This window comes from Phascolarctos cinereus, unplaced genomic scaffold (genome assembly GCF_003287225.1).
Source record: "Phascolarctos cinereus isolate Bilbo 61053 unplaced genomic scaffold, phaCin_HiC Scaffold_1;HRSCAF=81, whole genome shotgun sequence".
Lineage (NCBI taxonomy): Eukaryota > Metazoa > Chordata > Mammalia > Diprotodontia > Phascolarctidae > Phascolarctos > Phascolarctos cinereus.
In genome coordinates this window covers 291,213,840-291,238,565 of record NW_027555514.1, presented here as the reverse complement: position 1 = coordinate 291,238,565, position 24,726 = coordinate 291,213,840, and the positions used below count along the sequence as shown (strand labels likewise).

The 24,726-nt window shown below is 45.5% G+C and overlaps 1 protein-coding gene across 2 annotated transcripts in view; it reads left to right on the top strand.

The window, feature by feature from the left end:
• The window catches only part of TAFA5 (TAFA chemokine like family member 5), a 573,238-nt gene extending 548,835 nt beyond the window's left edge, over positions 1-24,403 (top strand). For both annotated transcript variants that reach the window (XM_020982951.2, XM_078148086.1), the window contains exon 4: positions 22,073-24,403. In XM_020982951.2, coding sequence (XP_020838610.1) covers positions 22,073-22,081 — 9 coding nt within the window. In that variant the 3' untranslated portion in view covers positions 22,082-24,403. The remainder of the gene's footprint in view (positions 1-22,072) is intronic.
• Positions 24,404-24,726: the final 323 nt, after the last annotated feature.

The window sequence follows — 24,726 nt, the reverse complement described above, 5'->3', positions numbered from 1 at the left end:
GCCTGCAATCTATTTTTAGATGCTGGTTCTATCATCTGCTATATTTTTTATCCCTTGCAGCTTCTTGCCATCCACAAATGTGATAAACATGTCATCTATGCCTTCATGCCAGTCATTGATAAAAAATGTGGCACGGCCAGAACCAAGGCCAGGTCCCTGGAGGCCCCCTGCTAGAGACCTCTTTGCAGGCTGCCATCGATCCATTAGTCATCACTCTCTGGGTTTCACTATTTCAAACCTACCTAACTATAGCATCATCTCTCCCATGAGAAGGCCATGAAGCACCTCAACAGATGCCTTGCAGTAATACAGATCTATTCTCTCTGTGATATTCCTCTCACCTTCCGATTTTTTCACTGTCTAAAAGTTAATTGAAATAAGTCTGTCAGTGTTCTGAAAACTCCACGCCTCAGTTTTCTCTTCTGTAAAAGGAGAGAGTGAACCAAATGTTGTCTAAGACTTCTAACTCTGATGTTATGGTCTTGGAGAGCCCATTGTGGTTCTTTGTGATCATCGAGGATTATAAGTTCATTGGACTTAGAGTGGAAAGAAATCTCAAAAGCCATCTAGTTCTACCCCATCACTTCTGCTCTTTACATATTTTCACAAACTCTCTTCTCTTCCTAATAACGTATTCTAAGAATTGACTGTTGACATTCAGCCCCACAGATGAGTATCAAAAAGAAATTGAACTTTTCTCCTTTTTGTAAATTGAGGCAGTGGCTTCCAGCACCTCTCCCATTTTCTCTATTCCACATAAATCATCAATGGCAACAAATTCTTTCAGCACCCTGGGATAGAATTCACTCAGGACAGGAGACTTCAAAGTGTTGAGATTAGCAAGGTACATTTTTCGTGTCTGCTTACTTCTCTGGGTCTTTGGTTCCCTTATAGTGATTTTGTCCTCGACTTTTTGTTCGTAAGATCATTCTTCTTGACAGAGGAGACTACAGCAAAGTCAGAATTGAATAGCTTTGTGTTTTTTCCACCATCTGTTAAAATTGTATCCCAAGCCCCCAAGCAGTCTTATCCCCTCATTGTGCTGTGTAGCAGTGGGAATGCTCACACATCTCCACAAAGTAGTGTACTTCTTAGCCAGGATACTCTCCTTATCCTCCACATGCCCCAGGTCTGAAAATTAAGGAAAACAAACAGCGATTTGATGGGTTTGTGCTATATTTGTCTTCCTGCCTGAGGTACTCAACAACCGTGCCTATTGATCCAATCACTTAAAACAATATTAAGATCCTTCTCTGTGTAGAAAACTGCATTAGGCATGAGCAACACAGAGATATAAACAGCAGGCTCAGAGGAGGAGGCTAAATAGTTTGGGATCTTGAGAATGGATGAATGAAAAATCACTTATTAAGCATTTACTATGTGCCTTGTGGTATGCTAAGTGTTGAGGATAGAAATCTAAGAAAACAGGATGGTTCCCTGTCCTCAGGAAGTTTGCATTCTGATACAGAAGACAACACCTATTGGACAGCAATGGGCAGAGGACTGTGTTAGACATGGAAGTCAGAGGGAAAGGAAGCTGAAGTCAACAGCCAACTGTTTGATGTGTCCTTTCTAGGAATGGCAGGGATGATTCAATTACTCCTCTCAGAGGCAGCGTCTGAAGGTGGGAAGGGGTATGAATGGTGCATGGTGGTACCGTATAGAGCGATATGGGAGGTGGCTTGGTGGCACCAGGCAAGATAAGAAGAATACCCACCAACCAGAGCCAGAGTCCCCAAGCTATTGGTTTGAGTTCTAGGCAGGAAGAGGAGCTGGAGTGCTGGAAGCCTGGTCAAGAGGTTAAGAAAACCAAACCAGGCATTTGTGTTTCGGTGTTATGATAGGCTTCCTGTCTCAAGACAGGCAGCAGCCATGATAGAGAAGCACATGGATGCCAATAACTGACAAAGGGTGGGAGTGAGATATGTACAGAGGACAGGTCAGAGCAATGCCCTATGGGGAAAAAAATCAAGGTGAAAGAGAAAAAGAAAAGGAAATGAGTAAAAACCGTCTGAAGCCAATGCACAGGTAGGAGACTCGATGAAGAGGTTGAAAGTAAACATTCTGTAAGACCTGTGGTCTCTTCTTTTCATGTGCCTGGGCCTGGTGATGCTTGGGAACTCCCAAGCTGCTGCTTTTTTTTTTTAAAGGACGTTGTCCTGCTCCCTTCTGATCATCCATTTCCTCATTTTAAAAATGGGATAATCTATTCTCTGACCCTGAGCCTCACTTATCTCCCAGGATGTTCTGAGGATGAGGTGAGATCATAGGTGTCAAACTGTGGTACTCAATTCATTTTGACACACATGTATTAAGTACTTACTGCGTTCAAGTTGCTTACCATTTGTAGGATACAGGCAGAAAAAGAAGCTGTCCCAGACTAATTATTGTTACCATTTTTGTCATGGGCATTATGTCCCAAGAGGACATTCTTTAGTTCCATACTCAGGGGTGGATGATGATATATTTATCACTTGACATCTTGCCTGAAGATTACTTCACCCAGGAAGGCTGGGCACAGGGTGAAATCATTAGCCTCAGTAATTCACCCAGACTTGCTGCTGGAGTCGGGGCAGAATGCAGGAATTGGGATTTGTGGTGGAGGGAACACCAGCACAAAACAGGAGTCATCAGAGCATCACAGTTCTTTTCCAGAGGCTCACTTATTTTTAATGCTCATTTTGATTAATACCTTCTGTTCTTATATTTTGTTTTCTTTTCTGAATGTATCCCTCATCCTTCAGCCCAGCCAGCCATCCCTCATAGCAAAGTTTGTTTTACTCTGTTTGTTGGGATTTTTTTAGGGGGAATTACTAGCTGGCAAAACTTTCCAGTCTCCCTGAATTCTTGGACATTGCCTCTGCTGAATACTTCCAGTTTATCCATTTATATCTTGTTTGTACCTACTTGGTTCCACATTGTCTCACCTATTAGATTGTGAACTCCTTGAGAACAGAGACTGTGTCTTGCCTTTCTTTGTATCTTTAGCACTTAGCACAATGTCTGGTACATAGTAGGTACTTAATACATGTTGATTTATTGCCTGATGTCAACTAGATCTAACAGTGTATGCGTTGTTCCCCTAGTTCTGTACAGCCGAGTTTGGTCATTGTAATTCCATGGTTTTCACTGACGCTGTGGTGACCATCGTTGTATGTTGCCTTCCCATTGGGCTTCCTTCTCTTTGCATCACTTGGTGGAAGTGCTCCCAGGCCTCTCTGTCTTTATCAGACTTAGTGTCCCTCCCAGTGCCATACTATTGCATTATATCCACATGACCTATAAATTACTTAGCCATCTTTCCATTGCTGGGCACTTCCTCTGTTTCCAGTTTTTTACTACTAAAAATAGTGTTTCTGTGAAGAATAGGCTAGCTTTGAGAGCGCCCTACAACATTATCTCATTAGAGAAGGCCATTTCCTGAAGCTAAGACTTCTGAATGAAAAGAAACTGCTCTATTTTTCTTAGTAAAGGACTTTCCATCTTAAGCATGGACAGCTGAGTGGCAGCCAGCTGAGCAGGGGGCTGAAGGTACGGGTCAGAATAGGTGACCACTGAAGATCCTCTTAGCTCTGCAATTCTGGAACATTCTTAGGATCACAAAACCATGGGAACTAAAGCTAAAATGATCAGGCCTTTGACATCAGTGGGAAGCTGGATTTGGTGTCACAGGGCCTAGGTGCCCATTCTAGTTCTGTTACTGACTCCTTGTGTGATCTTGAAAAGTCCCTTCCCCTCTGTGGCTCTCAGTTTCCTCACATCACCTATACAATGAGGGGGGCAGTCTAGATGAGAACTTAGGTCCCTTCTACCTCTTGACCTATTTTCCCTAGTCTAACTCCCTTGTTTCTAAGAAGAAGAAAATGAGGGCCACACAGAGATGATATGCCTTGTAGCAGGAAGCCACAGAGCTGGCATTCAGACCAGGTCATTGGAGGTCACTTGTCAAGGATGTCATAGAAGGGATTTCCTTTCTGGTACACGTTGGATTAGAGATGGTGTCTAAGTGTCCTTGTGATTGTGATACGCTGTATTGCACAGACTTCAAACCCAACGTTCTTCCCACAACATGATTCTAATGAAGATGTGCCTGCCATGGGCAATGCAGCATGCTAGGCAGCCAGGAAATTGTCACAATGAGGGAGACCACAAGCATTTATTGAGTTCCACTTCTGTGCCAGGAAATGTGCTAGACACTAGAGATTCCAAGACAGAACTCAACCAGCCCTGTTCTTGGGGAGTCTGCATTCAAATGAGGGAGCCAACAGGCACATACCATATTATCCACAGACACAGTGGCCATGTTGGGGAGGGACCAGGAAAGGCCTTGGTAGAGGTGACATGAGCAAACTGAGTCTTGAAGGAAGCTGGGGATTCTAAGTGGCCGAAGTGAGGAAGTGCAGGGCACAGCCTCTGCAAAGGTCCAGAAATGAGAGATTGGGTGTCATGGTGAGGAGCAGTGGCAGCACCAATTTGGCTGGACCATAGATTATTGTGATGGGGAGTGAGACATACTAAGGATGAAATGTTAGGTTTGAGCCAGGTGATGAATCACCATGAGGTTCATGTGTGGGGTTAGAATTCAGTTTAGTATGATATGGAGGCATCCTCCGCTGAAAGGAGTGAACCTTTCATCCCTGGAAGTCTTGGAACAGAAGCTAGATGACTACTGGCTGTGAATGCTAAGACGTTTCCTTTCTAGGTACAAGTTGTAATGTATATACTCTGAGGTCCCTTGTGGCTCTGAAATTCTCTGAATCTGTGTCTTCCTTAAGATATGAAGGCACACTTAGAAAGGACAGTAGGTTGGGGGATGGGCAGGAGTGGATAATAAATGAGCAGGGTTCCAGACTTTTGAGGACTGTGGTCATGTGGCATGGCTGAGTGGGGCTGGACGTGGAAGCAGAGTGAATGAGTTTCTGTCTTGGCTTCCTCATTTACAGGCTGCAGGACTGTTGGTCCCCTGTATACTCCTCTGCTTACTTAACTGCTCTGTAACATGGTGCTTGTAACAGTACAAATAATCCTTGCCTTGTGTGCCTCCAGAGGCTGCTGTAGGGAATTGAGCCCTTTGCATGCTTTCAAATGCTGAGAAAGTGGGAGCTGTTTTGATGATTAAGATCAGCTTTCTTGGGATATGGAGAGGATGTCAACTGTACTTGGAGCTCCTAAGTAAGGAAAAGAGAAGAACGAACTTCCAGGTGAGGTCAGCAGCTCCCTCCTCTCCATATCAATCTTAAACAAAACTTCTCAGCTCTGTGTAACAGGGAGCTTGATCTGTGGAAATCTATCTCTGATTTCATAAGAGGGACACTTGGGCAAACAAATAGAATTTATATTACTGAAATTCATCTTCCCAACAAATCTGCTAGCACACATTGATTCTGTGTCTGTTTTGTAAGGAGAGCTCTCATTTCTAGAATGCCTTCAGGTTTACAAAATATTTTAGTGAGTAGAATTCTGTGAGGCAGGGCAAGTATCTTACATCTTTGGAATGTAGTTTCTTCAGGACAGGGGCTGTTTTGGTTTTGACTTTTATCTCTAGCACCTAGCACAGGGACTGGAACACAGTAGGTACTTAATGATTATTTGTTGAATAGAACTAAGATTATCCCCATTTACAGAGGATGAATCCAAGGTCCAAAAAGTATACTCAGTTTGCTAAGTGTCACACAGTAACAAAATGAGGGCAGTATTCAAACCTCATTTGCTTCTCACACTGAGTACACCATCCTTATTACCACAGCACCCTGCATGTCCTCCAAGGGGTTCCCATTGCTACTGCCCCTTTTCCTGCTTCCTGGCTGTTGCAGCCCATATACAAGGAGACAATTGTAACCCTGGCTAGTTTGTGCATGTCCAGCTCTTTTCCTCAGCCCAACAGGTCCAACAGATGTCATTGACCTGGGATAAGGAAAAACTGCCTCAGAATTCCAGCATTCCACAAAGTGGAAAGGGTGGTATTGGAAGATGGCTGGTTCTCCCTCACTGGAGGTCTTCAAGTAGACACTGAGAACTATTTGCTGGGGATATTGTAGAAGAGATTCCTCTTTAGGGATGGGTTGAACTAGGGTGTGGGAAATGATGAGAGTCAAAAAGGAAAATAGAAAGAGATAATTTTAATTTTCCCCTACTTTCAAAGGATTTTTATGGGAGTGAGGGTGGGAGGAAGAATACATAATGAGGCAGGGTATAAGTCAACGGAATTCAGCTTCCCTGACTCAACTGGGAGTGAGGGCTGGGGACATTTGGTAGAGATGGCCAAGGAAAGATGTTTTCTCAGCTGTCTTCTGAGTTTCTTTTGTGCTAATCAGTGGGATTGGTACATCTAAGAAACAAAAGAGCTAGACATGTACACATTAGTCAAGATTACTATTGTCTCTCTCCTTGTATAAGAGCTATAACACTTACTTAGAAGCAGGGAAAGGGGCAGCAGGGAGAGGCTGCATGGAGGCAATAGAAGAAGAGGAGGAAGGAAGCACATCTCGGGTGGAGTCAGTGAAGTTGGAAGGAGCCCATGCCAACTGGGAGCTTCAGTAGTCAGGTCCAACTCCTGGACCAAGGACAAAGATCAAGCCTGGAATATTACCCTGGGGTCCCAAGAATCCTCAACATAGTACAATTCACATAAGAGGGAGAAGGGTCAAAAGTGGTATCTGTTACAGCCCACCCCCCATCAGTAGCAAAAGACTTATGTTCCCAAAACACCTCCTTCCTACCTCCATACATACCTGCTTTCTTCTCTCCCTTCTTTCTTCCCTTCTCCTTTATCTTCTTCCTTTATTCATTTCCTTTCCTCTCATTCTTTTTCTTCTACATTTCCTACTTTTCATTCTTCTTTTCTTCCTTCCTCCCTCTCCATACCTTTCTTCCTTTTCTCTTGTCTCTCTTCTTTCCTTCCATCTCTTCCTTCTGTTCTCCCTTCTTTATTCTCTTTAATCCTTATTTCTTCCCTCTCTTCCTTTATCTTTCTTTCCTTTCTTCCTTTTCTTCTTTCTCTTCCTTCTTCCCTTCCCTCCTTCACTCCCTTTCTTTCATTCCTCCCTCCTTCCATATCCCCTTCCCTCCTTCCTTCTTTCTCCTTCCCTTGAATCCTTCCTACTTAGTTGTGTGTGCAAGGGAGAATTCATGAAGCATGTGACTAGTAGAATCCAGAAGCAGAGGGGAAGATTAAGCATCTGCAGAGCTCAGGGAGCACATTTACAGAATGGGCTCCAAAAAGGATGTGTTTTAAAGTTGTCCACGAAGCATGAGCAGGTCTTTGAATGATTGTGCTTTGGACACCAAAGGCTCCATTTGCTGCTAAGTGCTCCCCACTGGCCCATGGCTATGGCACTCCTATTTATTAAGGAGCTATATGGAAGGCTGCAACCTACACTGGAGGGCAGGCCCAGTGAGCTTCCTCTCTGATTAAAACCAATCATAATGTGTTGGGCTTCCTGGAGCCCAGCCAGGGTGTGCATGTCGGGGTGTGTGTGTGCACAAGCATGAGCCTAAGTGGATTGTGTGCAAGTAGGATGAGTTTTCTCATTTCTTATCCTGGGTCCTTAGACTGGGATCTTGGAAACCAGCACAGAACATATTCACTTTTGAACTTCACCCAGTTTCTCCATTGTTCCCTTTCTCTGTCATTCCATAGTTCCTCTTAGCTTTGCTCCCGGGGCCCCTGTCATCTGTGCCCATTTTCTGGAATTTTAAGAGGGTGATTGGGGGTATAATAAGCTTAAATGGCTTTGTGCCCAGCATATCAGGAATAATCTCCAGGAGATCAGATGTAGCCAAAGTAGGGTCTGGGAATGGCATGTAGGTCTACCCTAGCCAATGTGTACTGAGCTCCAGGGACAGACACATGCCTGGGAACCTCGGATTGGGAATGAATAGGCTTCAGTGCCCTGGATTTGGGGGACTCCATCACCTGGAGCTGGCTGGCAGAAATTCCAGATGTTACCAGGTTGGACCTCTACTTCCTTGGGAAGGCCTTTTTCCATCTTACAGAATCATTCCTTCAGTAAACAATTATTAGACACCTTCCCTCCTACTTTGTTGGAGGTACTGAGAGTAATGCCTGGGGCCATTCACAAGACTAGAAAAAGAGAACTAGGAAGAGGGGAGCTTTAGTATATGAAGAGTTTAATTAATTGAGAAACATTTAATCAATCAATAAACATTATAAGAAGCAGTGCTAAGTGCTGGGGATACAAAGAACCAAAAAACAGTCACTGACCTCAAGGAGACTGCAATCTTATGGGAGAGGCAACATGCAAACAGATATATACAGAGCAAGCATTATCCGGGATAAATGTGAAATAATTTAGGGAAGGATAGCACTGGAATCAGGAGGGAAAGGCTTTCTGGAGTTGAGATTTTGGTTGGGACTGAAAGGAAGCCAGGGAGGTCAGTAGGGCAGAGGAGGAAGAGTGGTCCAGGCATGGGGGGTGGCCATAGAGAATGGCCAGAGACTAGAGAAGCTAGTTCAGGCAGCACATTTCCAGAATGGCCCCCACAGAGGATATGTACAGATTGTGGGTCAGATTCTGGGGAGATGCCGGGTGGAAATAAGCCACCTCCCCTGCCTTCATGGACCTTCCAGTCTGGTAAGGAGAATATGATACCTATAGATACATGTAACACACACATTGAAGTGTGTGGACAAGAAGGAGAGTGTTTAGTGCAGGTGTCACAGGTATGCAGGTGTCCTCCCCCATTGGACTAGAAGCCTTTGGGACAGATCCAAGTACTGTTTTCTATCTTTGCATCCCAAGTCCTAGGCATGGAACACTGGACATAGTAATCAGCTAGGTGGGGCAGTGGGTAGAATGCTTCACCTGGAGACACGAAGACCTGAGTTCAGATGCAACTTCCAACACTTACTGGCTGTCTGACCCTGGGCAAACCATGAAATCTCTCTTAGTCTCAGTTTTCCAATCAGTAAAATAGGGATATTAATAGTGCCTCATCCTAGGTTTGTTAGGATCAAAAGAGATAGTGTTTATAAAGTGTTTTGCAAACTTTAAAATGCTCTGTAAATGCCGTCATTGTTGTTATTATTATGCCTTTGATAAATGTTTGCTGAATGAATGAATGAATGAGGTCCTGGGGGCAGGGCACAGGTCATTCCTGGTTTAGGGGAGGAGTGAGCTGAGAAAGCTTCCAGGATGCCAGGTATTTCATGTTGACATTAATGGATATTCATGGCTAAGGGAAAATTCAACAACTGAGGGGTAGGGGACATGAAGGAAAATGCTCAGGTATAAGTAACAGTGTGAACCAAGGCAAGGTCTTTGTGGAGTCAGGGAGTTTCCCCCTTTGGCTGAACCATAGAACCCTTTGCAGACACACTTGGATGAACCATGTGAAGGCAGATTGTGGAAGTTTTCAGTGCCAGTTTAAGGAGAATTAGGAATGCTAATTGATCCCTGTACCTTTGCCTACCCAGGAAAGGAGGAGCAAGAGTTGATTTGGAGAACCTGTGAGTGGGGAGCTGAGGAAATTGGCCTCAGTCTCCTCAGGAAATGGGAAAAGCTGAGTCCATGGGAACCATGTCCTGGATGGGAGCTGGGAATTCAGAAAGGGGGAAGCTAGGCATCTTGGTCATGGTGGTTGCAAGCTGTTGCCTGGCAGAGCCCAGCTTCTGTCCAGTGGCTTCACCCAACCTCAAGCCCAAAGTGGGGACTCCACAGAAGAAAAGCTGAGCTAACAGTCCTTTCTTCAGATTTTACCTGGAAAGAAGCTTCTTTTTGGAGGCCTGGTTTCAAGGCTGACACGGAGTGTTCTTTCAGAAGAACCTGGTGTTGCTGCTTATGTCTGCCTGAGTAACTGTAGGGAAAAGTGATGGTGGTAGTGGTGGTGGTAGTGTTATCTAGATCTGGGATTCCATCTGGGTCTGGAGCTCCCCATGAAGGAACTCTCTGCCAGTGCAGATTAACACGTCCTTTGCAATTTATCATCCTAGAGAGTTTCCTGGGGCAGTGTGTGAATGAAGTGAGGTGTTCCTGCTCCCCCAGCCCCATTCTTCCTGATCCCCAAGCCTGCCCTTTATCCACCACACTGAGCTGCCCTGTTATTATTCTTGTTGTCAGCTAATATTTCAGTGACATTTGAAGTCTTCCAAAGTACTTGACCCCTTGACAACCTCTCAGTTCTCTTAAAATGAGGGCTTTGTACCAGATACTCCCTAAGGTACCTTTCAGCTTTAGACCTGGTGGGCCAAGGTCCAGCCTCTAGCCCTCCATTGCTGTGTGACCTGGGGCAAAGCATTTAACTTCTCTGAGATGCAGTTTCATCCTCTTTGATATGAGAATAACAGTTCATGTTCCACTGACCTGATGGGGTAGGGGGAAGCATTAACATGCTGCTGTGATGGGAGTTATCAGAGGATCCCAACCCAGGGTGTCTAGAGCCAGCTAGCGCCAAATACCCATGAGAGCCAACTGGCAGTTGTCACTGAAAGCACTGACATCTTGGAAATCAGAAAATGACTACAAAGAGATGGTCTACACTTCTTTTAAAAGCATTAATAATCCTAATTAGACTTAGAAGTATATTATGCATATTTTTTCATTTGAGTTTTAAACATTAACCAGCACACCTTGGCTCTGGAGCTGGCACAGGTAAGTGCTTTAATAAGTGAGAATTGAATCCATGAATGTCTCGCAGCTCTGGTCTAGCTCACCAGGGTGGGGACAAACGGCTGCTGCCAGGAACTTTGCCTCAAATAGGTAGCAGTGGAATGCCGTTGACTCACTCCAATCCTGTTCTTTCTCATTTGATCAACACATGTTTATTAAGCATGCACTGTGTGCAAGGCACTGTGCTAGGTGATGGAAATATTAAGTACAAAGGGTGAAATAATCCCTGTCCTCAAGAACTTTACATTCCACCGGGGGAAACAGTTCACGCACATACATGCACACATACAGACATGTACATACATACATACACACATGCTATATTATATAAACTACATGCAGAATAAATAGAAAATAAATAAATAAATACAAGATTTTTATGGAGGGAAGACAGTAGCTCCTTATTATCTATAGACAATTTGCCTTAATGTGGAAAGAACCACAGAATCTCAGCTGGAAGGACAGATATGACTATCTCCCCTGACCCATACCTGGATGGGAATGTCCTCTATAATTCCCAGAGGCAGTGGGGTCTGGTGGTATGAGTTGCACATTTAGAATGAGAAGATGAGTTCAAATGCTGCCTTTGCTACTTGCTACCTGTATGTCCTCAGGCCAGTCACTTTCCTTCCTGGGCCTTGGATTCTTATTCTGTAAAATAAAGGTGATCCCTAAACTCCTTTCTAGTTATATGTTCTCCATTCCCTGTCTTCCAAAGCTCTAGACCTGACAGTTATGGGAGGGTCCTACAGCCCAAGGAAGCCCCTATGCATTACATGTGCTACATGAATTTTAGAGCCCAGTGGGCAGGGCACCATTCTGAATGATAAGCCATAGGATGACAGTACCTTTCCTAAGGTCCTTTTGGTCATTGGCAGAATCCTGTGCTCTTTGGTTTATGTGGCAACAGATCAGAAAAGTGTCCGGCAGCACCTGGGACAGCAGCCACCCCTGGCAGACAAAGCTGTGGCTCTTGATGTCTCTTGCCCAGCACGCTACAGATGCTAGGCTCCCTGGCGTCAGCCCATGGAACAAGGTGGTAGCCCTGCAGTAGTCAGGACTGGCAAAACAGCCAGGCTGATGCTTCTGCAATCCAACCTTCCTTCAGGATATGAGAGGCAGGGTTTCAGGAGCCAAGGGGAACTGTGAAGGCACACATGAAATAGATGTCTGATTTTCTATATAAGGGACAACAAGGTCAGGACGCTTTTGGGACAGATGTTTGGTCCAATGCAAAGATTCTTTGGAGACCTTTAGAATAAGGAATGTCCAAGATGGGAGGGTCCTTACAACAGGAAATGTCTGGGGGGCAGCAAGAGGTGGCTACAACAGAGAATGTCATAGCTGTCAGAGGTTTTATGAAGTCCTGTTCCTCATTTTACAGAGAAGGAAACTAAGTCATACGATGAGAAAATGGATTTCACATCAAATCATTATGTTACTGACTGTGGCCATGTGCTGCAGTGACAAAGAAGTGTCCAAGGCCATTCTGTTCTTCACCTTTGGTTGGTGAGATCCCAGGAAAGAATCCACAATGCACAGTGGGAAATCCTGGCACTGGGATATCTTGATCCTACTCTTCATTCTCCCCTTGCAGAAGCAAATCTCTTCACCCCTAGCGGGGTTGGGGAAACTCTATTTCTTTATCAGTAAAATGGAAATCATAATAGATTCCCTGGTAGGAAAGGCCTAACATTGGTGCTGTGGCCTGGTTTGGATTCCAAGCTCCTAGACTCCCTAGGCACAGTCCTTTGGAGGCAAAGGCTCCAGGCTTGAGTTTCTCCATTTGCTGGGAGGGGCCAATGTTCGGCATTCCCAAAGGTGCTTGAGACCCTCAGAGAAATGTGTGCTGTGTATTGGGCTGCAGCAATATGAGCTAAGCCCATAAGGGATCAGTTGATTGTGAAGGAAGACAGGAGACTGGAAGATGCTCTCACCTCACTTTCAAGCCATGAGACCTTGGGCAAGTCACCTCATTTCACTGGGACTCAGTTTCCTCCTCCTCCTCCTCCTCCTCCTCCTCCTCATCCCTGCAATGTTTGCATCCTACATGGGAGAAAAACACCTTACTGCTCTAGAGCAATGGTGATGTCTTAGAGGGACTTCCCATGACTCTTCCTAAGTAGAATGGACTTCATTTCATGACCTAGTGTGTGCCCCGTGTACACACATCCTGGCCCAGCCACACTGACTTTGCTTTTCCTCATAATGGCTAACTTTTATTCAGTGCCCACCATGGGCCTGGCACTGTGATAAGCACTTAACAAAAAGTTTCTCGTTTGATCCTCACAACAACCCTGAAGGTAGGTGCTTTTATTATCCCCATTTTATAGATGAAGAAACTATGATAAATGAAGGTTAAGACACTTGCCCAGGGTCATAAAGCTAGTAAGTATCTGAGGTCAGATTTGAACTCAGGTCTTCCTGGCTCCAGGCAGGGTGCTGTGTTGCTGGCTAGCTTTCCTTATCACCTTCATGCATGGTTCTGGGAGGAAGAAAGCCAGACTTCCCAAGTGGCACAGCTCTGGGTGAGGAGAAGAGATGATATCAGGAGGCAGAGGGGCTCTTTCTTGCACTAGCTCAAGGGCTGTCCTCCTAGGGAGGCGAAATCACACTTATTCCACTTGCCATCAGAGGGTAAAACCAGGAGCAATGAGGGGAGCAGAAGGGAAGGGATTTTGAGGAATATGGATCTTTGGATATGGAAGGCAGGGGGAGGGGGACTTGATAACAATGAGATAACTGTCCCAAAGTTGGGTTGTCTTGAGAGGGAGGGAGGTGCCCAATGCTGCAGATCTCCAGACATTATCAGAGCCCTGATGGCCAACCGGTGAGGGCGCTCTACAGAGGACTGGTCCTCAGATAATAGATTGGGCATCCGATGACTGTGTTTAATCTCCCAGAGCTGTCTCCTACCAGCAGTGTGACTTAGGACCACTTGAATAATTCATCTTGTCCTCAGTTTTGTTACCTGTCAAATAGGAAGAGGGATGGTGGGAAGGGAGGCATCAGGTTGCATGGTGCTCCCAGTATGATCCCAGTATGACCCTGCCAGGTATATAGTATAAATATCAGTATCCTGATTTTACAGAGGAAGAAATCCAGGCTCACTGTGCAGAGGAGGTTCTCACATATGCTAAATGTCTGGGCTGGGACCCATGTACATCTTGGTGCTGGCATGCTGGGTCTCTGTCTCTGTCTTTCCATCTCTGTTTGTGTCGCTGTCTCTCTGTCTCTCTTCCTTCCCCAAGGGCCAATTCTTTTCAGTGCTTTGTGCGCATGATAGGATTCAAAGGTGCTGTGTCTGGGGACTGAATCTATGATTTGCTATGTGCCTTTGGGTTCCTGGGAAAGCTGAAGTTGGGTGCTCACCATTAATTATGTGACTGGCGCAATTTTGAAAAATAAAATAATGATAATGATAATAGTAACAATAACTAGCATTTATGGGACACTGTAAAGTTGGCAAAGTGATTTACCTACATTATTTCAATTTAATGTCACAGGAACCCTGTGAGATGTAGGTACTTACCAGAATTACTGCTGCCTCATATTTTCCCCACAGAGGAATAGCAGTGTTCCCTTTGGGTTTCTAGCTAAGTTTAAACTCTTTTGCGTGCCATTCAAGTCCCACCTCCATCTGGCCCTGCCCACTCCTCCTCCCTGGCTTTTCCATTTCCAATTCTGTTCATCCTTTATGGTCCAATTAAAATGCCATCTCCTCCAGGAAGCTTCCAGGGATTCCCCTGACTTTATAAAGGTCTTTCCCTTTAGACCTCACAGAATACTTTGCCCGTCTCTGATACTCTTGCATTATGTTACATATTATAGTTAGTTTGATTACCATCTTCTTTGTGCTCAGACAACATTCAGTAAGTATGAAAGAGTATGGAATGTTTTCATTTGTTCAGTGATTTAGCTTGTCACATGCTAGTAAGAAATTGGGACTTGAATCCAGGTTTTTCCCATTAATAGAATCTCACATTTACATGAGTCAGATTTTTTTTTAAATCTTTCCCAACCAAATCCTAGCGAGGTACAGAGTTGCAAGAATTCTTATACCCATTTTCCCAAAGACGAAAACGAGGCTCAGCCCAAGGATGTGATTTGCCCCAGATCACACAGAGAATCAGCAGAGGCAGACTAGAGCCAGGATCACGTGCTCCTGCCAGCGAATCAAACATTTTAAATCAGATTTCTCTCCGCATCCTGGCTGTTTGCCCTCCTGACACTGCAACACAGTGAGACAGGTTGGTGGAATAGCAGAAATGGTGGACTTAGGATCAGGTGATCTGAGTTTAACTCATCTCTGCCACAGAATCACCGTGCCTCAGTTTCCTTATCTGAAAAACAGGAATAATGCCAGCTGTTTTGGCTACCTCACTAAGCTATTATGAAGATGAAATAAGATAACAGATGGGAAAGCACTCTGAAGCTGAAAAGGGCCCTCCCTGCAGTCCTACCATGCATGATGACTTCCCCTGGCCTGGTACAATGCCCACTCTGAAAGGCTCTGACAGTGAAACACAAGCTTTGACAGAAAGGCATCAGGGATGGGCCCCGCTCACAGCCTCTTTTTCCCTTGTCCAAGGGCTGTTGGGAATGAGATCTCAAAGCCCCACAGAATTCTGCACAGGCAGGAGGGGTGTCTGACCTCTGAGGAATGGAAGCCCTGCCCTGTTCTGTGAGGCACAGAACAGGCACTTAGTGATTGAGTGGGGAATGGAATTGACTCATTCTTATTTTCACGGACTCTGTGTCTCTGGAGTTGGCATTTCATAAGGTTTGGGGTATAAATATTTAGGACTGGCCTTGTGCTGCTCACTTGACCTTCCTCTAATCTAGCCTCCACCCCCCCCCCATGCTGTTCGTTTCTGGATGCTGGGGCTGCTTGCCTTGGCCAGGTACCTACCGCCATTGCACAGGAGACAGGAGCTACCTGGCCCGGAGGTGTCTGCTCCCATCCCTGGAGCTCCAAGCTTCTTTGCAGCCTGGCATCTGCTGCCAGCCTCCACCTGAACTCCCTGTGCTTCCTTTGATGGGAACATAGAAGTGAACCTCGATGTTAGAGGTAATTACAAATGGTTAACACACCTGAGAACCTGGCAAAGGACAAGAAGAACCATCTCAGCCTAACCTCAGAGCACTGGCCTCCGGGATGGGTTGTTCTGGCTCCAAAGAGGAACCTGGGTTGGCCGCAGATTCCTCCAACCTCTGTGATGTGAATGAGGCGAGCGTTTGCCAAGAAAACTCAGGCAGCCTCCATGTGAAATCACTAAGGCTCACGCGGCCTCTCACTATCCTCTGAGAAATGGGGACAGTAGGTAAGGGGGTGCCCACCGAGCCCCTGGTAGTGCCAGAGCCTTGGGGGCAAGGCCCTGAGGCTGCAGACCCCCCCCTAGAATGAGCTGAGCCATTTTCTGTCTTCCCTCTTCTAGGATGGAGCAGGAAAGAATTGGTCAAGAAGCTATATACACACAGCAAGGCAAGAAGCCCACTGACGGGGAGCCATGCTGCCCGCATGGTCCTGGGCGTCCAGCTCATCTGCTCCCTAGTCAGACAGAGCCAGTTTCTTCTGCTTGGAGGAGAATAGAGCTTCACAGAGGAAGAGGGGCCAGTGGAAGGGAGCTAGGTGCCCTGAGTTCTGTCCCTACTCTGTGCTTGACCTCTATGAAGAGCCGTTTCAGATTTATGGGCTCTTGAGGTTGGACATGGGCTCAGAAGTCATCTAGTCCAATCTAGATGGCAGCGACAATAATAACAACAACACACCGGCCCTGGATTCAGGAGGACCTGAATTCAAATCCGGCCTCAGACATATAACACTTACTAGCTGTGTCACCCTGGGCAAGTCACTTAACCCCATTGACTAGCCAAAAAAAAAATTATACATATACTATATATGTGTGTGTGTGTGTGTGTGTGTGTGTGTGCGCATGTGTATATATATATATATATATATATATATATATATATATAAAACAACAACAACAATATTAGTGACGATAATAGCTGCTATAATTTATAGGGAACTTCAAGACTGACAAAGCATTTACATACATTAGCTCATTTGTGCCTCACAACAACATTAGGAGGTGGGTGTTCCTGTTATTCCCATTTTGCAGATGAAGGAATTAAGACCCACAGAGATGAGGTGACATGCTCAGGGTCACACAGTTAGCCAGTATCTGAGTCAGTATTTGAACCTGGGACTTCCTGATTCCACCTCCAGGATCTCAGAGCTGCCCATTCTGCATCTGGAGAACTCTGATTGGGAGCAAATTGGCCGTAAAGTATGTCTTCATGCTGAGAGCTATCCCAAATCGGGATGGTCTGCCTGAGAGGTGAAGAGCTCCCTGTCCCTGGAGGTCTCCAAGAAGAGGGTGGATGGCTATTTATCTGGGAATATCCCAGAGGGATTCTTGTGTGATTTGGACCACAGGCCGCTAAGGTCTCTCTGACTCTGAGCCTGTGAATCTATGATCCGTGAAGCTCTCCCAGGTGAGCCCAGACAGAAGGGCCACCTCACCCTCTTTCCTCTGGCCTTCCAAAGCCATTCACGTATGTTCCTATCTTTCTGCCCTGGTCTCATTCCTCCTTGGGCTAGCTCATGGGCTTTTATTTAACTTTGTATGTGGTAATTTGTCTCTAACTAGACTGTAAGCTCCTGGGTAGGGGCCATTCTTTTTAATCAATCTACAAGCATTAATTAAACACCTCTGTTCCAGGAACTGTATGGATTTTTAATATTAAGCATTTTATGTACCACTAAGAATTTTTAATATTAATTTAATATAGCAAAATTTAAAAAAAAATCTGAGTCATCATATATACTCACCCAAGTGGAGACATGTGAGGTAAAAAGCTGTTGGGCTTAATGGATCTTAATGGATAAAATACTGTACTCGAAACCAGGAATAACTAAGATCTCCCTCCGATATTTATCAGCTATTCTCCATGCCTCAATTTCCTTCTCTGTAAAATGAGGAAAGTGAAGGAGACCTCTTCTAAAATCAATCAATGATTCTATAACAAATTGTAGACAGGTTTGGTGGAAGAAATTCACATACCAGGACCCCCACACACGGGCCTATTGCACTGGTCCCTGACCATTGCTCTCAGAGTAATTGGCTTTGGTTCCAGGCTCTCCGAAGTCCTAGTGGTGGCAGCAAGGCACCAGCTTCTATGAATAGGCTGGAGAGGATGACCTCCAAGCACCCTTCCAAAACCCTTAGTTTTCTGATAGACACAGGAAGAAAGAACAACTTGCATCAGAAACAAGTTGGCCTTTGCTGGAAGCCCTTCCCAGACCCTCTTCCTTCCAGTGCCTTCCCAGAGTTGTTTATCTCCAATCTACCCAGTAGATATTTTGTTTGTACGGAGGTGGTGGCATGTGGTCATGCCCATCAAAGTGCCAGCTCCTTGAGGACAAGGACTGTCTTTGGTCTTTCTTTGTATCCCCAGGGCTGAGCACAGGGCTGGTACACATTAGGTGCTTAATAAATGCTTACTGCCTCACTGCCTCCCTGAGAGAGAGAGGCTGTATGAGAGATATGCGTCATTATCCACCCATGGGATGCTGACGCAGGCAATGAGCAGGAATCCCTTCCTTGACTGAGCCACCTTCTCTGGAGGCTGGACTATTTTGTCCTGAAAATTTGAGTCCCAAGTCACCTCAGGACCTTTTCTCCCACGGGGGAAATGGGGTCCCTTTCTGAGAGCTTCCTTCAGAGCCTCCATTCCCAAGCCTTTAATCATATTCACAGCTGGGTCCATTTTGTAAAGGGCTTTGATCTCTTCAGATAAAAGCTGTCCTTGAAATGAAGAGCATGATGGTGGTGTGTTACAAAAGGCTTTGAGGAAACAAGAGAAAGACAGAGACAGAAACAGGAAGAGACAGAGACAGAAAGAAAGGAGAAGACAGGGAGGGGAGAGAGAGCAGAAGAGATAGGGAGAGAGATAGAGAGAGAGAGGGAGAAGAGACAGAGACACAAGAAGGGGAGGAGAGAGAGAGAGAGAGAGAGAGAGAGAGAGAGAGAGAGAGAGAGAGAGAGAGAGAGAGAGAGGAGATGGAGAAAAGGAGGGAAGGAGAGAGAGAGAATCTGTAAGTGTTTAGGTTCCCTTCTTTCCCTTCATCTCCTCTCCAGTTGGGAACCCCAAGAATTTATCTTCCAATTACTGGCCATAAGTTCAGTCCATCATATGTATACTGTAGGAAGTGTTGTGTACAATATGTGTCCTTCCATCTTTGCAGAGCCAGAGAAAATTTAGAACTGTTATTAAGGACCTTGAAGTATAGAAATGGAGAAGTTTTAGGGACTTTGGAAAGGGATTGTCAGAGCTGGAAGGGGTTTTACAACATAGAAAGATGAATGGGAGGGACCTTAACAAGTTGTCAGAGCTAGGAGGGGCCTTAGAACAGGGGATGTCAGGGCTGGGAGGGGCTTCAGAACAGGGGATGGCAGGGCTGGGAGGGGCCTTAAAACAGGGGATGGCAGGGCTGGAAAGGGCCTTAGAAGAGTCAATAATAGTAATACTAGGTCCTCTGTGGCCTTTTTTGAATTCCAGACAAAGCCTGGAAAGCTGTTCCCTGATTGATCAAACAAGGGCACAAAGGTCAGGACAGCCATTGACCAAGGATGGGCCTGATGTAGCCTGCTTAAGCCTTGAGCCACACACCCAACCTCACCTAATAGATGTGGGGCTTCCAGTGTGGGAACTGAGCCAGTGTGGGATCTTTGATCAGAGATTTAGAGTGGGAATGACCTTAGGAAACGTTAAGTCCACTCCCTCATTTTACAGGTGAAGAAACTGAGGCCCAGAGAGGCCTTGGCCAAGGCTGCAAATCCATCCAGAGCTCAGTCTGCTGCCCCACTCTGGATCATTAATAGTGGGGTGGGGAATCTGGGGATCTGAAACACTTGAGTGAACATTTCTGAAGTACATGCCCTTCCCTCCTCCTCTGCTGGGCCCAGGGCACAAAAGGTGGAACCAGGCAGGTGATGATAAGAGAGTCATGAACAGCAGTCAAACATAGAAAGAGGAAATCATGGGCTCCCACCTGCCTCAGACAGAGTTGGGCCCCTGGGCAGCTCTGAACCTACAAGTCACAGAGAAGGTGCTGGTCCACTTTGAGGAGCTCTCTATACTATGAAATCAGAGGTCCAAACTTCCTTCCCTCCCATTCACCTCTCCCCAAAGAAAAACCCAAAAGATTGGGAACCCCTTCACTGCTAGGACTATACAAGGTGTCCTAAAAGTCTCAGTGCAGACTTGAACTATTGCAGCCATTTAAAAGTTGAACCTGCGCTATGGTTTTTGGGACACCCTGGATCCTGTCTTTGCTCCAGCATCAAGAGCACAATAGGTACTTAATCCACATATTTTGTGAATTATTTGTTGTTTTGTGGATATATCATGGTTTTTGTCTTTACACAATTATAGTGCTAAATGTTGGACTCTTGACCCACTTTTGCAGGCATGGATTCTCCCTGCAAACTTTGAAGGAAATGGTAGCGGAGTCCCCTCAAAATGCTCCCCTGTGTGCCACAGGGCTTCTGATTCCACATTGGGTTCTGGCTTTGGAATCCCACAAACCTAGATTCATCCGAAGAGTCCTGAGCCCAAAAAGGGGGGGGAGGGGAGAGGGAGAAACCAGGCTTTTTTTTCACATTCTGGTTCATTGCTCCTAACCCAAGAATAACTCCAGGGAAATCCCTTAAACCAAGGTTAGGCATGGTTCGTGTCTATGGTCTTCCCAAAATATGGGGGCCAGAATTCCTTCTAGGGGAGGGATCCAGCATCCAATAAGGTTGTCAGATGTGTATCAGCAAAATATTGGCTCCTTCACCCAAAAGGTTTTAAATGCAGAAGAACTCAGACGCCCATGGCATCCTTCCCACTTCTTAGGGAAGTAATGGTTGGTAAGTCATTTTTTGGATCAAGAATACACCTTACATCTATGATTTGTATTTTATTTAATGTGTTATAACCATGCCCCCCTGAGATGGGTCCATAGGCTTCATCAGACTGACTGCCTAAGGGGCTGGTGACACCAGGAAGGTAGAGAATGCTTCTAGACATGTCAGCGGTTGTGAGCTGGCGTGTCCTGAGAACCAGATACCCTTGGTAACCACAGGGAGGCAGTTGGTGACACAGGGCCTGGAGTGAGGGATGCCTGAACTATGGGACCCTGAGCAAGTCCCTTTGCCCCTGCCTCGATTTCCTCAACTATAAAATGGAAATAATAATAGCAGCTACCTCCCATGGTTATGGTAATGATCAACTAAGATAATAATTGTAAAAAGCACTTGGCACAGTGCCTGGCACCTAGATGATATTCTAGAAGTGCTTATTCCCTTCCCCCTCCCAAACCAACTGCCCCCTACTGTCAAAAGCCCCATTGGGTTAGACCTTAGGGTGAAACCAGAGAGGAAGAAACTGCGTGGGACCAAGGCTTTGGGAAGGGCGTAAGTGGAAATCGGCCCACTCATGAAGCAGAAGAGAAAGAGGATTGGATTTGGCCTAGGTGGATATGGATTCAGCCTTTTAAGAGCTAGGTAACTTTTAACAAGTCCCATGACTGCACTGAGCCTCAGTTTCTTCATCCCTGAAATGGGAATAATCATCTTTAAAGTACCCAGGGCTGTCATAAGGAAGGAATTTTATCATTTTAGAGAATAAGGAAGGTTTGGCTGTCAGATGCTACAATAAACCCACCTGAAGAAAGGGGTTCCCCCCACCAGACATCTTCAAGTAAAGTTGGATGACCAGTTGTTGGGGATACTAGAGAGGGAATTCTTGGTTAAATAACAGTTGGACTAAAGGCATCAGAGGTTCTTTCTTATTCTAAGGTTTCATGATTTGGTCTAACACTGGGTAGCCTGAGCAGGGAGAAAAGTTCTACATTAAGACAGACATCCCACTTCAGACACTTCACCTCTATTTGCCTCAGTTTCTTCATCTGTAAAATAGGGATAGTAAAAGCACCTCCATCCCAGGGTTATTGTGAGGATCAAATGAGATGATGTTTGTAAAGGCCTTAGCACACTGCGTGGCACATAGTAGAAGCTATATGAATGCTTATTCCCTTCCCGCTGTTATCATTTGTATCATTTTTATTAACTCTGCCACCAATTGGCCATGTGGATTTGGCCCTATGATGCCTTCTCAGTAAAGAGGGCAGGTTGGACCCCTGTCTACTCTATGTGATCGCAGGTAAGTCACTTCCTTTTTCTTAGCCTCAGTTTCCCGATCTGTAAGTTGAGACAGCTGGAACCGGCACATTCTCCGGTCCCTTTCAGGTCTGCGTTTGGTGATTCTATTAAGCTAGCTTGTGAGGCTGCTGAGATGGCAGTGGACACTCCCTCATGCAGCCCGAGGCCACAGGAGGCAGAGTGGTCCCAGAACCGCAGGCTGACATATTTCTCTTTGTCGATCTGCAGGTCTCCTGACAGCTGCAGCATGAGCGAGCGTGTGATCTCCTGCGGACGACGGCTTTAGGCTCTGCATGAGCTCCCTACCTTAGTCAAGTTTCTCCCGCCGTGGATCATCACCCGTTGTATGTCCCTCCCCTCCACCGTCTGTTTCTCTGTTTCTCATCAAAGACAGCCTCATTCTTCGACTGATGCCGTGCGCTAAAGTCTGTCTGGCCATCCAAGGAGCACTGAACTAGGGACCCAAGGGAGCAAGAGATGCTTGGGCATTGGCAATACCCAGTCCATGGTGAGCATCAGTCCCTAGGGTCCACTCAGCTGCTGGACTCAATGTGACCCACGTGGTTTAATGGGAGGAGTCGCCTGCAGAGAAGAGTCCATTCAGCCTTAGAGAAGACTGTTTTGTCTATGGCGGGACACTCAGGCGCAAGAGAGAGTCTCTCCTCGTGCCCTGGACTGTCTGAGTCGCTTTTATTTTCTTATACTTTCAGTATATACAATAGACCAAAGAGCAAAATCTATTTTAAAGAGGACACAATCTTATTGTTAAAGTTATCCCGGTTAAATTGTAGAGGGGAGGTCGGGTGGGGGGAGGGAGCAGAGACATGAATGAATCGTGTTGTCGGGGAGCGAGCTGGGCCCTTGCTGTCCAGCGGGCGTCTTTACGGAGGCGTCTTTCCCGAGGGAGTGCCGCAGTCGGTAGTTACAGGAACTGCGCCTGAAGACAAGATTTGCCTCTAAAGAATGCAGACAGAGCATGGAGAGTCAGGAGCGATGTTCTAGACACACGCAAACAGACTTCCACAGAACACAGACTCGCCGCCACTGTGGAGCCACCCGTGTCGTGGCCGTGGCCCCTTTATCCCTCTGTACTTAGATTGACTTTATCGTACTAAAAATCATTTTCCGTTTTAACCAGTTAAACATGCCTCTTCTACCGTTCCATTTTTGATAGTTGGATAATCCAGTATTTGCAAAGAGCATGTTTGGTCTCCTGTGACCTCTGTCTCATCCGATGCACCATTTAGCACCAGAAAGCAAATTAAAGAAAAAAAAACAGTAACACTTGTTTGAAAGAGATCATTAAATGTATTTTGAAAATCCTAAAGTTATATATTTAACAGTTTTTATATGTTGTATATTTGTAGAGAATACTATTTAACAATTAACGTGGTAGCTCTCGCAGGCCTGATGAACAGTCCGACTCCCATTGGACTTTCTAAACCCTCCAGTCCGGGGAGTGACCACACCACGCAGGATGTGAAGCATGGCCAGGGAGGATGCTTTCGGAAACTCACCCATCCTGTTGTTTATATCACATAAAGGCATCCAACCCTCACACTGGTGGAAGATGGGGCTTCTTTTAGGTTTGTCTTTGGAATTGGGGGGGGCGCTCTCTGTACTGGTCAAATTTGGGTGTAAAATATTTTAATCATGGCTTTTCCAATTGAGGGTTGTTGGTTTTTTTTTCTTGTTCTTAACCCCTTCTCCCACGACTCTATTTTTATGTTGGTTGGCAGCTCAGTTCCCATGCCCCCATCTTCCAAAGTTTTTAGCCTTAGTATTATTGGATAGGGAAGAAGTTACATTGGGGAAAGAAGTTGAGAGATGGATTAATTCTAAGCTCTGCTATCTTTCTCTAGTCACACTGCAAATGTGACAAGATCGCAAGAGCTGATGGTGTCCAGCTCTGGTTTCCCCTTTCCCTTGGCAATGAACTGTAACCTCATTCCTATGTCCTTTCTGAATTCTCACTGTAGTATACTACCTATTACTCCAGCTAACATTAGGATTATCTTAGATCTATGCTACTAAGAGAAAGCATTTAGAGGGTGATCAAGAAACCATAGACTAAAGCTCAAAAGGAAAATGTCCATTTCATTCAAACCTGCTCCCACATTCTGGGGGACTTAATTTAGACAGGCAGTAATCATAAATTTAGAGATATCTCTGAGGCAAACCAGTGTATATGATTTTTTTTTTCCTTTTTCAAATTGTATAACAGGTCTGACCTGTATCCGAATAGTGGTTAGCACCATCACTTGCCGGGTGCCATATGCCATGTAATGCAGGATGGCCCTTCTGCCACAGAAAGGACCAACAATGGGTTCTACAAGACCGAGAGTACTGGGAGATGCATCGACCCATAGGTTCCCCAACCCAGGCTGTCTCCTCCTTCCTCCCACCTCCAGTTGTTTCTTTCTGAAGAGAGTGTAGTCGCCTTATTTAGCAAAGACCGAGACATTTAAGATGTTACAACATTTTCTGTTGCTTTACAGTATTCAGTTTTTGTGTTGATTCCGCTAAATTATGGAAATAAAGAAAAAAATCCTTTTATAAGTGAGCGTTTTGTTCCCTAGCCATGATGTGTACACAGAGGGAACGGTGACAGATTCTGGGAGTAGTGGGGAATGAGGACTTGGGAGGGGGCCTTGGGAAAAGACAGGCCCTTTGGAAGGGCTGGCTTCTGATGATAGCAGTGCATCTCTGACTTTGTTTGGCTGTTTGACCAAGCAGGACAAGGCTTTGAACAGGGTCTACAAAAAAGAAGGGACCCAGCCTCGGAGCCAGCATAGATTGAATGGGAACCACCCTATGTTGACTCCCTATGTATGTGTGTATCACGAGTTTGGTTTGTATCCAAGGACTGGGTGAGGTGGATG